The 13,223-nt window shown below is 41.8% G+C and overlaps 1 protein-coding gene and 1 non-coding gene across 2 annotated transcripts in view; one reads left to right on the top strand and one right to left on the bottom strand.

The window, feature by feature from the left end:
* Positions 1-13,223, top strand: part of PRPF8 (pre-mRNA processing factor 8) — a 35,865-nt gene that overhangs the window by 16,396 nt on the left and 6,246 nt on the right. The window contains exons 25-32 of the mRNA XM_059906357.1: positions 9,958-10,205; positions 10,307-10,486; positions 10,689-10,824; positions 10,940-11,109; positions 11,285-11,414; positions 11,529-11,675; positions 11,874-12,034; positions 12,338-12,529. Coding sequence (XP_059762340.1) covers positions 9,958-10,205; positions 10,307-10,486; positions 10,689-10,824; positions 10,940-11,109; positions 11,285-11,414; positions 11,529-11,675; positions 11,874-12,034; positions 12,338-12,529 — 1,364 coding nt within the window. The remainder of the gene's footprint in view (positions 1-9,957; positions 10,206-10,306; positions 10,487-10,688; positions 10,825-10,939; positions 11,110-11,284; positions 11,415-11,528; positions 11,676-11,873; positions 12,035-12,337; positions 12,530-13,223) is intronic.
* On the bottom strand, positions 5,302-5,408 carry LOC132356318 (U6 spliceosomal RNA). Its single transcript, XR_009499834.1, has one exon. It is a non-coding gene; the product is annotated as a U6 spliceosomal RNA (small nuclear RNA).

Below are 13,223 nucleotides of genomic sequence, written 5' to 3'. Positions count from 1 at the left end.
GAAGGAAAATAGAAATGCACCACATTAGATCATCTGACTTACAAGGTGCAGCCTACTTAGCTTTAGCTTATGAAGGACCGTAAGGCCACCTTGCTGCTGAGTTCCCTGTCTTCCCACAAACAGCATTCTCTCTGTCCTTCACCAGGGAATCCCTTTAAGCATGTGTAGATGACTTAAAGTCTAAAGCCAAGAGGAAAAGAACATCTTTGCCTGGCAGTAGATGTATTTCTCTGTTCTTGTTTTGTTTTGACTTTTATTTTACATTATTTATTTTTTGAAAACTTTGTGTTTTTAGAGCACCTTTAGATTTATAATAAAATTGAGAGGAAGGCACAGAGATTTCCCATTAACCCCTGCCCCAACATGTGCAGAGCCTCCTCCATTATCAACATTACTCACCAGAGTGGTACATTTTTTTTACCAAGGATGAGCCTACATCGACACATCATAACCACCCAAAGTCCTTAGTTTACCTTAGGGTTCACTGTTGGTGGTATATATTCTGTGGGTTTGGGCAAATGTATAAGAACACATATCCATCATTAAAATATCATAGTATTTTTACTGCCCTAAAAATCCTCTGTTCTCTGCCTGTTCATCTCCCCTGCCCCAGCTATATGTTTAGTTTTAGATGGAAAAAATTTGTTGTCTAATGTACCATGGTTCAAAAGGACACAGTAAAAGTTCCCATTAATTTTTCTACCAGTTATGTTTTCACTTACAGTAAAAAGAAATTAAATACTAACAGAACCCAGAAAACACCCAGAATCCCATCATCGTAACATCAGTTTTATTTTCCACATTCCCGTCCAAGTTGGTCATGTGCCATGATGGGCAGGTTATGTGAATTGAATTTGTTTTTTTTATGAAGACTTAATATGTGTCAAGTTCTTACCATGGTACCTAGTACATGGAATCACTCAGTGTTATTCTCTTTCTTGCCTCCCCTCATCCCCAGGAACTTCTGCTATTCTTAAAGGAATGTGATAACTCCTTGGGAATTCATACTTACTCCCTTCTGGGAATAAAGCACTGGTAACTGCAGCAGAACTGGAGTGTTCTGTCATACAAACCATGCAGCTTGTGATTCTAAGGACCAAATACAGTCAGAGAACTTACTAAGACTCGGAGTTGTCTTACTGAAGTCTGTTTGCTTTATTCCCAGATCTAGCCCATTCTGGTCCCCGGCTCTCTGCTCTCGTTGCTATAGGTCTGTTGCCTTGGTTGTCTCATCCTGAGCACAAGCTAGATGCTCAGTTTTGCTTTTGTGATTTGATTCAGGCTGTTAACCTCATCCAGGAGTCACTTCATCCTGCCTGTCTGAATACTATTTGCTCAAGGCTAATTCCTGTGATAACTCCAGCCAATGTGATCTTTCACTTCAACAATTGCCTAGCAAACATATTCCTTACCGTAAAGTGTTGATTATATCGTTTGGTATTTTGTGGTTGCTCTCTTTTTCAAAGATTGATCTTTTGGTTTCATTGATTTTCTTTTTTTAATTTAATTTATTTATTTTTGGCTGCGTTGGGTCTTTGTTGCTGCGCGTGGGCTTTCTCTAGTTGCGGTTATCGGGGGCTGCTCTTCGTTGCGGTGCTCGGGCTTCTCATTGCTGTGGCTTCTCTTGTTGTGGACCACGGGCTCTAGGTGCACGGGCCTCAGTAGTTGTGACGCATGGGCTTAGTTGCTCCGCGGCATGTGGGATCTTCCCGGACCAGGGCTTGAACCCTTGTCCTCTCCATTGGCAGGTGGATTCTTAACCACTGCGCCACCAGGGAAGCCCTGTATCCCTCAAATTTTGATAGGTTTTCATTTTCATTCAGTTAAAAATGTTTTCTAATTTCCCTTGTGAGTTCCTTTTTTGTCGTTTTTTGTTGTTTTTTTTTTTACTCAAATTATATATGTATTTTTAAATTTTATTTTATTTTATTTTATTTATTTGGCTGCATCGGGTCTTAGTTGCGGCACGCAGGGTCTTCAGTCATGGCATGCAGGATCTTTCAGTTGCGGCATGCGAACTCTTAGTTGCGGCATGCGTGTGAGATCTAGTTCCCTGACCAGGGATCAAACCCGGGCCCCCTGCACTGGGACTATGGAGTCCTAACCACTGGACCACCAGGGAAGTCCCTCCCTTGTGAGTTCTTATTTTACCCATAGGTTACTTAGAAGTATGTTGTTCAATTTTCAAATATTATTTGAGGGGTTTTCCAGGTATTTTTCTTTTATTAGTATCTAGTTTAATTCCATTATGGTCAGAAAACACTCTTTTTGATCTTAGTTTTCTCAAATGTATTTAGACTTGTTTTATGGTTTAGCATATATGGTGACTGTCTTTGTGTGTACTTGAGAAAGAATCTGTATTCTGCTTTGTTGGGTTTTACAAATGTCATTTAAGTTTAGTCAAGTGATTGTGTTGTTCAAGTCCTATGTCTTTTTTTTTTCTTTTGTCTATTTCTATCAGTTACTGAGAGAAGATTGTCATAAGTCGTGGATTTATTTCCCTTTTCAGGTTCCTCTTTTTATTTTTGGCTTTAGAGACACCATTCACTTTGTTAAAGACATCCAAGCTTATAACATAAAGACACATGACATTTTTCCAGAAATTTATATCTTTTTTGAGCACAGAAGAATGTCTGAAGTTCAGACTGCTCTGGTATCTTTTAAATATTTAGTCAAAGTTGGGCAAAGCATAATTGGCTTGGCTTACAGGTAGAAAACCAAGAAGGGAGTCATCAGGAGATGAGCAGGCTTAGGGGAGCAGGGAGCCGTCTCCTTGAGACCAAAATGCAAACTGACAAACTTTTTGTCCAAGAACCTGCATATGGGTGATGACCAAGGAGTGTGCCAGGTGGAATGCTGTATCATGTACCTGAAGATACAGCTAGAATTAGAAATGAACTTTACAACTGGTGCACACATAGACATGTCAATAGATAGAAGCAACTCTGTTGACACCCCAGCAAGGAATATGTATTGTTCATACTGTTGGGCATAATTATATAATTTTTTTTTTGAATCTTATGCTTCAACAGTTCCATGATTTTTTGCTTCGTATATTTTGAAGCTCTGTTATTAGGTATGTAATATATTTATTATTTTTTTAAAGATTTAATTTTATTTATTTTTTGCTGCGTTGGGTCTTCGTTGCTGTGCGCGGGCTTTCTCTGGTTGCGGTGAGCGGGGTTGCTCTTCGTTGCTGTGCACGGGCTTCTCCTCGCAGTGGCTTGTCTTGTTGTGGAGCACGGGCTCTAGGCCTGCAGGCTTTAGTTGTGGCATGCAGGCTCAGTAGTTGTGGCGCACGGGCTTAGTTGCTCCATGGCATGTGGGATCTTCCTGGACCAGAGATTGAACCCGTGTCCCCTGCATTGGCAGGCGGATTCTTATCCACTGCACCACCAGGGAAGTCCCTAAGTATGTAGTATATTTAGAGTATTATATCTTCTTAATGAATTGACTCCTTTATCATCATGAAATATTCCTCTTTATTCCTTGTAATATTCTCTGTTCTGAAGTCTACTTTGTCTGATATCAGTAGTGCCCCTCTAGCTTTGTTTTGTGTGTGCATGGATGTCTTTTTCCATCCTTATACTTTTAATCTGTGTCATTATAATGAAAGTTAACTTCTTATAGATTGCATTTAATTGGTTCTTGCTTTTTAAATTCAGTTTAACAATCTTTGCCTTACAAATAGTCTAAGCACTCCAATTAAGTTTAATATGACTGTCAGTGTCGTTGAGTTTAAATCTGCCATCTCGTTCTCTGTTCTTTATTCTGCTTTTTTCCTCTTTTCCTGCCTTCTTTTTTATTTATTTTTTAAACAGAAGAAAATCAAACGAAAGTTTCATAACATATATATGTGGGAGAGACCCAGGAAAACTAACTCATTTTCCTGCCTTGTTTTGGATTGAGTGGGGTTTTGGTATGATTTTAATTTATCTCCACACTTCGCTTTTATTAATACACTTCTTTGTTTTTTATTGGTTGCTCTAGGGTTTACAGTATATATCTCTGACTTACTGTGACCACTAGTCTACTATCACGTTACATATTGTACGAGAACCTTTCAATAATATACTTTCATTTTCCTCCTCAATCTTTGTAGTGTTTGTGTTTTTTTGTTTGTTTTGTTTTTGTTTTTGTTTTGGCCACGCCCCACGGCATGCAGGATCTTAGTTTCCTGACCAGGGATCAAACCCGTGCCCCCTGCAGTGGAAGTGAGAAGTCTTAACCACTGGATGGCCAGGGAAGTCCCTGTAGTGTTTTTGTCATATGTTTTAACTGTACCTGTATTATAAACGCAGTGATACTTTGTTACTGTTTTGGCTTTAAACAGCCTTTTTATCTTTTACAGAAATTACAAAATGAGAAAAAAATGTCTTGTACATTTTACCCACATACTTACTATTTCTGGTGTTCTCCATTACTTTATGTAGATCCAGATTTCCATTTGGTATTGTTTTCCTTCTGCTTAGAGAATTTCCATTAACGTTTCTTGTAGTAAAGGTGTACTGGCAATGAATACACTCTGCTTTTGTCAGAAAAAGTGTTTATTTTGCCTTCACTATTTTTACTGCAGCTTTACAATGTTGTTAATCCCATCTGTACATTTTAAAATTTCAGATATTGTAATTTTTATCTCTAAAAGTTTCATTTGGGTCTTTAACATCTTCTGTTTCTTTCCTCATTATGTTCATGTTTTTCTTTATATACTCAAGCATAATTATAAAACGTTTAATAGCTGTTTAAAGGTCTTTGTCTACTAATTCCATCATCTGTTGTTTCCAGGTCTATTTGTACTGATTGATTTTTCTTCTGTTTCTGGGTAATTTATTCCTGCTTCTTTGTATGCATCCAGTTTTTGGTTGGATGCTAGAAATTGTGTAATTTATATTGATTTATGGATTTTGTTATATTCCTTTAAAGAGTGTTGGGTTGTGTTCTGGTGTACAGTTCAGTAACTTGTGGTTTAGTCTGATCCTTTTGAGGCTTGCTTTTAATTTTAAGCTTCTTGGTTCTAGTGAATCCAGAGCACCCTTTCTTCTGGGGCTAATTTATCTCCACTACTAAGTTGATAACTTTCTGTGGCCTATACCTAATTCCCATTTATTACAAAGTCTCTGTATGGCTGGCGAGAACACAAACTGTTGTCAGCCTTATGTGAGCTGTGGGACTTGTTCAGCTTACTGATCTGGTGGTGGTTCTTTCTTTGACCTCGGAGGTTTTTTGTTTTTTTGTTTTTTTAACATCTTTATTGGAGTATAATTGCTTTACATTGTTGTGTTAGTTGCTGCTGTATAACAAAAAAATATGAAATGATTCACGAATTTGCGTGTCATCCTTGCACGGGGGCCATGGTAATCTTCCCTGTCTTGTTCCGGTTTTAGTGTATGTGCTGCCGAAGCAGGCACGACCTCGGAGTTTTACAGCCTGCAAAGGGATCCCTTCCTGGGTCTTCAAAGATCTCTCTCTCTCTCTCTTTTTTTTTTTTGTTGCGCTGTGCAGCTTTTGCAGTATCTCAGTTCCCTGACCAGGGATTAACTGGCGCCACAGCAGTGAAAGCCCAGAATCCTAACCACTAGGCCACCAGGGAACTTGCAGATCTTTCTTTTTTTTTTTAAGTATAACTGACTTACAATATTATGTTAGTTTCAGGTAAACAATATAGTGATTTGCTCTTTTTACACATTACAAAATGATCACCAGGATAGGTCTAGTTACTATCTTTCACCACACAAAGTTATTATAATATTCCCTATACTGTACATTACATCCCCATGACTTACTTATTTTATAACTGGAAGTTTGTACCTCTTAGTCTCCCTCATCTATTTCACTCATTCCCCCACCCTTCCAAGTATCCGTGTTGTTGCAAATGGCAAGATTTCATTCTTTTTTTATGGCTGAGTAATATTTCTGTGTGTGTATGTGTATATACACATACCACATCTCCTTTATCCATTTATCTATCAATAGACATTTAAGTTGCTTCCATATATTGGCTATTGCAAATAATGCTGCAGTTAACATGGGGATGCACATATCTTTTCGAATTAGTGTTTTTGTTTTCTTCAGATAAATACCCGGGAGTAGAATTGCTAGATTGTATGGTTGTTCTCTTTTTAATTTTTTGAAGAACTTACATACTGTTTTTTGTAGTGTCTGCACCACTTTACAGTACCATCAGTAGTACGCGAGGGTTCCCTTTTCTCCACATCCTTGTTAACGCTTGTTACTTGTCTTTTTGATACAATAGCCATTCTGACAAGTGTGAGGAGACATCTCATTGTGGTTTTGATTTGCATTTCCTTTATGATTAGTGATGTTGAGCATCTTTTCATGTGTCTATTGGACATCTTTATATCTTCTTTGGAAAAATGTCTCTTCAGCTCCTCTGCTGAATAGACATTTTAAATCAGGTTTTTGTTTTTGGTTTTTTTTTTTTTTTTATGTTGAGTTGTATGAGTTCTTTGTATTGGGTTGGCCAAAAAGTTCATTCAGGTTTTCCCATAAGATGTGGAAAAACCTGAACGAACTTTTTGGCCAACCCAATATTTTGTGTATTAATCCCTTATCAGATATATCGTTTGTAAATATCACCTCCTGTTCAGTGGGCTTTCTTTCCATTTTGTTGATAATTTCTTTTGCTGTGCAAAAGCTTTTATTTATTTATTTATTTTTGGCTGTGTTGGGTCTTCGTTGCTGCGCAAGGGCTTTCTCTAGTTGCATCCAGCGGGGGCTACTCTTCGTTGAGGTGCACAGGCTTCTCACTGCAGTGGCTTCTCTTGTTGAGGAGCACGGGCTCTAGGCATGCAGGCTTCAGTAGTTGTGGCTCGCGGGCTGTAGAGCACAGGCCCAGTGGTTGTGGCGCACGGGCTTAGTTGCTCCGTGGCATGTGGGTTCTTCCTAGACCAGGGCTCAAACCTGTGTCCTCTGCATTGGCAGGCAGATTCTTAACCACTGCACCACCAGGGAGGTCCCTCTTCTAGGAGTTTTATAGTTTCAGGTCTTACATTTAAGTCTTTAATCCATTTTGCCTTTATTTTTGTATATGTTGTGAGAAAGTCCAGTTTGATTCTTTCGCATTAGCTGTCTGGTTTTCCCAGCTCCGTGTGTTGAAGAAGCTGTCTTTTCCCCAGTGTATGTTCTTGCTTTCTTTGTTGTAGGTTAATTGACCATAACAGCATGGGTTTATTTCTGGGCTCTCTGTTCTGATCCATTGACCTATGGGTTTGTTTTTGTGCCACTACCATACTGTTTGAGTACCATAGCTTTGTAATATAATTTGAAATCAGGAGGTGTGATACTTTCTGCTTTGTTCTTTATCAGGATTGTTTTGGCTATTCAGGGTCTTTTGTGTTTCCATACAAATATTAAAATTATTGGTCCTACTTCTGTGAAAAATGTCTTTGGTATTTTGATAGGGATTCCATTGAATTTGTAGATGGACTTGGGGGTGTGGTCATTTTAACAATATTCTTTTTTTTAATTATTTTTATTTATTTATTTATGGCTGTGTTGGGTCTTCGCTTCTGTGCGAGGGCTTTCTCTAGTTGCGGCAAGTGGGGGCCACTCCTCATCGCGGCGCGCGGGCCTCTCACCACCGCAGGCTCTCCTGTTGCGGAGCACAGGCTGCAGACGCGCAGGCTCAGCAATTGTGGCTCACGGGCCCAGCCGCTCCGCAGCATGTGGGATCTTCCCAGACCAGGGCTCGAACCCGTGTCCCCTGCATTGGCAGGCAGATTCTCAACCACTGTGCCACCAGGGAAGCCCTCTTTTTTTTTTAATGTATTTATTTTGGGCTGTGTTGGGTCTTCGTTGCCGCGCACGGGCTTTCTCTAGTTGCGGCAAGTGGGGGCTGCTCTTCATTGCGGTGCGTGGTCTTCTCATTGCGGTGGCTTCTCTTGTTGCAGAGCATGGGCTCTAGGCGCGTGGGCTTCTGTAGTTGTGGCATGTGGGCTCAGTAGTTGTGGCTCGCGGGCTTAGTTGCTCCGTGGCATGTGGGATCTTCCCAGACCAGGGCTCGAACCCATGTCCCCTGCAGTGGAAGTGCGGAGTCTTAACCACTGGACTGCCAGGGAAGTCCCTCACCAAGTTCTTACAGTTTTCCAAGTACAGGTCTTTTATCTCCTTGGATTGAGTTATTCCTAGTTGTTGTTTGGTTTGGTTTGGTTTGGGTTTTTTTGGTTTTTTGGTTTTTAGATTTTTTTTTTTTTTCCTTGGTCGTACCCTGCAGCGTGTGGGATCTTAGTTCCCCAACCAGGGATTGAACCTGTGCCCCTTGCATTGGAAGCGTGGAGTCTTAACCACTGGACCACCAGGGAAGTCCCTGGTTTGGTTTGGTTTTTTGATGCAATTATAAATGGGATTGTTTTCATAATTTCTCTTTCTGATAGTGTTCAGAAATGCAATAGATTTCTCAATGTTAGATTTGTATCCTGCCATGTTACTGAATTCATTGATGAGTTCTGATAGTTTTTTGGTGCTGTCTTTAGAATTTTCTATGTATAATATCATGTCATCTGCAAACAGTGACAGTTTCACTTCTTTCCAATTTGGAAATTTTTTTTAAAAATATATTTATTTATTTATTTATTTTATTTATTTATTTTTGGCTGCATTGGGTCTTTGTTGCTGTGCGTGGGCTTTCTCTGGTTGCAGCGAGCGGGGGCTACTATTTGTTGTTGTGTGAGGGCTTCTCATTGCAGTGGCTTCTCTTGTTGTGGAGCACAGGCTCTAGGCGTGCAGGCTTCAGTAGTTGTGGCACGCGGGCTCTAGAGAGCGCAAGCTCAGTAGTTGTGGCACATGGGCTTAGTTGCTCCGCGGCATGTGGGATCTTCCCAGACCACAGCTCAAACCTGTGTCCCCTGCATTGGCAGGCAGGTTCTTAACCACTGCGCCACCAAGGAAGTCCCTGGATTTCTTTTTCTTGCTGGTTGCTGTGGCTAGGACTTTGAATAATATGTTGAATAAAAGTGGTGAGAGTGGGCATCCTTGTCTTGTTTCTGATCTTAAAGGAAATTCTTTCAGCTTTTTTTTTTTTTTTTAATTTTTTGGCTGTTCCGCATGGCATGTGGAATCTTCCCTGCACCACCAGGGAAGCCCAAATTTATGTTTTTATTGAAATGAAATTCACACTTTTAAAGTATACAATTCAGTGGTTTTCATTATATGCATAAAATTGTGCAGCCATCACCACTAATTCCAGAACATTTTCATCACCCCACAAAGAAACCCTATACCCATTAGCGGTCACTCACTCCCCATGTCCCTCCCTGCCCCAGTCCTCTGGCAACCCCTAGTCTACCTCCTGTCTGTATGGATTTGTTTCTTCTGGACATTTCATATAAATGGATCATGTATGTGACCTTTTTCGTCTGGTTTCTTTCACTTAGTATAATGTTTTCAAGGTTTATCCATGTTGTAGCATACATCAGTATTTCAGTCCTTATCATGGCTAAATATTCCATAATATGGCTGTACACAATTTTGTTTATTTATTTGTCAGTTGTTGGACATTTGGTTTTTTTCTACTTTTTGGCTATTACGAATAATGCTTTTGTGAACATTTGTGTACGCATTTTTGTGTGGATATATGTTTTTATTTCTCTTGGGTATATACCTAGGAGTAGAATTGTTGGGTCATATGGTAACTCTCTTTAACCTTTTGAGGAACTGCCAGGCTGTTTCAGTGTGGCTGCACTATTTCATATTCCTACCAGCAGTATATGAGAGTTCCATTTTCTCCACATCCTTGTAACTATCTTATAGCCATTGCAGTGGGTGTTAAGTAGTATCTCATAGTGATTTTGATTTATACACACTTCCCTAATGACATTGAGCGCAAATCTTTCTTGAGAACTAGGGAGAATATAACTAATTGTATCTGGTGGTTCCTAGCCACACGCCCTGTCCCTGCAATGACTTATCTATAATTTACTTCTTTTTCACTATCTTCAGATTGTGAATAAGTGGAACACAGCTCTTATTGGCCTTATGACATACTTTCGGGAGGCTGTGGTGAACACCCAGGAGCTCCTGGACTTGCTGGTGAAGTGTGAGAACAAGATCCAGACACGAATCAAGATTGGCCTCAACTCCAAGATGCCGAGTCGCTTCCCCCCTGTCGTGTTCTACACCCCTAAGGAGTTGGGTGGACTTGGCATGCTCTCAATGGGCCATGTGCTCATCCCCCAATCTGACCTAAGGTAGGACTTGGCTGAAAATCTTGCTAGACCCTGAGGGAAGGGGATGTTTCTTTATTTTCAGTTTTTATTTTTTCTCTGATCTTGGTTGTGTCCCCAAACAGGTGGTCCAAGCAGACAGATGTAGGTATCACACACTTTCGTTCAGGAATGAGCCATGAAGAAGACCAGCTGATTCCCAACTTGTATCGCTACATACAGCCCTGGGAGAGTGAGTTCATTGATTCTCAGCGGGTCTGGGCTGAGTATGCACTCAAGAGACAAGAGGCCATTGCGCAGAACAGGTGGGCATCCAGGAGGGCATAGCAGTCCTGTTGAGGGGGGTGACCTTTGAGTCCTGCCTGGAGGTCAGGAGTAGAGCATGCCGTATTTTTATGGAGTCAAGGAAGTAAGTTGTATGTCTGACCCAATTTATCCTTGGCCAGGGAGGAATGCTGGACTCTTCATATGAGTATTTGTTTAACTTTGATCTTTTTTCCTTGGCAGACGACTGACCCTAGAAGATCTAGAGGATTCATGGGATCGTGGCATTCCTCGAATCAACACCCTCTTCCAGAAGGACCGGCACACACTGGCTTATGATAAGGGTTGGCGTGTCCGAACTGACTTTAAGCAGTACCAGGTACGTGGAGGGGATAGTGGAGAGATTTTCCCTGAATTAGGAGAGTCTGTGGCCATGCTGGGAACCTGGAGCAGTGGGCACCCAGAAGCTTCACTGTACCTGCCTTGCCATCTAGGTTTTGAAGCAGAACCCTTTTTGGTGGACACACCAGCGGCATGATGGAAAGCTGTGGAACCTGAACAACTACCGTACAGACATGATCCAGGCCCTGGGTGGTGTGGAAGGCATTCTGGAACACACTCTCTTCAAGGGCACTTACTTCCCTACCTGGGAGGGGCTTTTCTGGTGAGGACTCTGTTCTCCCCTTACAGTGACCTCTCACACGTCACAGCCCTCTGAGCTCATCCCTCATGTGCTTTTGTGTTCTACTGCAGTGTTGCCCACACAGCCACCCCAGGTGGTCAGCAGTGCTCTGGGGGATGGCAGGACGTCACTTTACCTGGTCTCTTCTGCTTCCCAGGGAGAAGGCCAGTGGTTTTGAGGAGTCTATGAAGTGGAAGAAACTAACCAATGCTCAGCGATCAGGATTGAACCAGATTCCCAATCGTAGATTCACCCTCTGGTGGTCCCCGACCATCAACCGAGCCAACGTGAGTGTGATTGATAGACATGGGAGATGGGAAGCTAAAAACAAGGGTTTCTACTTCCTTAATTATGTCCTGAGAACCTCTCGGTCTCTAGTGTCACTCTCTTTTTCCTGTCAGGTATACGTAGGCTTTCAGGTGCAGCTGGACTTGACAGGTATCTTCATGCACGGCAAGATCCCCACACTGAAGATCTCTCTCATCCAGATCTTCCGAGCTCACTTGTGGCAGAAGATCCACGAGAGCATCGTTATGGATTTGTGTCAGGTGGGCTAGAATTGAGGGGAGAGGATGCCACAAAAAGTCAAGTCAGCTGTCTCTTTTGGGTATGGGAAATCCACCCTCAGAGCTCCAAGGATGAGACTTCTGTTGTGGTCCCAGGTGCCACATTATCTTAAGTTCTATAAACCCTCATTCTAAGTGGGCTACCATAACCAGTCATAACCTTTCCATCTTTGCCTCCAGGTGTTTGATCAGGAACTGGATGCACTGGAAATTGAGACTGTACAAAAGGAGACAATCCACCCCCGGAAGTCCTATAAGATGAACTCTTCCTGTGCAGATATCCTGCTCTTTGCCTCCTATAAGTGGAATGTCTCCCGGCCCTCATTGCTGGCAGACTCTAAGTAAGTGCCTTAGGACCCAGCCCCAGGCATCTAAGAAGCTTAGTTTTACTATTCTAGCAGCACTGCTTTAGAATTGTCCCTGGCTGCCTTTCTTTCTAATTTGAAACAAGTTCTGCCCCTGATTCTGTCAACACCCTCAGCCATGTCTCCTAATTCTCTGGTGGGTCTTGCTGATCTGGAACAGGCAGAGGGGTTGGTTTTGAGATTTAGACATAGTGATTGAGAGTTCTTGTGGTTCTGGGGATATTGGTTGTGCCAGTGTCTTCCTGGAAGCCTAGACTCCTGACCCCTTTCCACCCTCAGGGATGTGATGGACAGCACCACCACTCAGAAGTATTGGATTGACATCCAGTTGCGCTGGGGGGACTATGATTCCCATGACATTGAGCGCTACGCCCGGGCCAAGTTCTTGGACTACACCACAGACAACATGAGTATCTACCCTTCACCCACAGGTGTGCTCATTGCCATCGACCTGGCCTATAACCTGCATAGGTAAGTTGAGGCTCAGAAGCATGTATTGATATTTTTCATCAGCCCCACACTTTATTGTATTTATTTATTTATTTTAATTTTTATTTATTTTTTAAAGATTTATTTATTATTTATTTTTGGGCGCGTCGGGTCTTAGTCACAGCACGCAGGATCTTTGTTGAGGCATGCAGGATCTTTTGTTGTGGCACACGGGCTCTTCGTTGTAGCACGCGGGCTTCTCTCTAGTTGTGGTGTACGGGTTTTCTCTAGTTGTAGCGCGCAGGTTCTAGAGTTTGTGGGCTCTGTAATTGTGGCGTGTGGGCTCTGTAGTTTGCGGCACGCAGGCTCTCTAGTTGAGGTTCGATGATGAAGATGGCCCCATTGAGAGGCTTGGTGGTCAAGTTCCCTTCGAAGGTCTAAGGAATGAGTGAGAGCTCAGTAGTTGTGGCGCACGGGCTTAGATGCCCCGTGGCATGTGGGATCTTAGTTCCCGGACCAGGGATCGAACCCGCATCCCCTGCATTGTAAGGCGGATTCTTTACCACTGGACCACCAGGAAGTCCCTTAATTTTTATTTTACATTGGAGTATAGTTGATTTACAATGTTGTGTTAGTTTCAGGTGTACAGCAAAGTGATTTAGTTATACGTATACATGTATATATTGTTTTTAGGATACTTTTCCCATATAGGTTATTACAGAGTATTGAGTAGAGT

This window comes from Balaenoptera ricei, chromosome 20 (assembly GCF_028023285.1).
Source record: "Balaenoptera ricei isolate mBalRic1 chromosome 20, mBalRic1.hap2, whole genome shotgun sequence".
In the NCBI taxonomy this organism is placed as follows: domain Eukaryota; kingdom Metazoa; phylum Chordata; class Mammalia; order Artiodactyla; family Balaenopteridae; genus Balaenoptera; species Balaenoptera ricei.
Note: the sequence above shows the minus strand (reverse complement) of the source record. Positions and strands in the feature narration are given on the sequence as shown.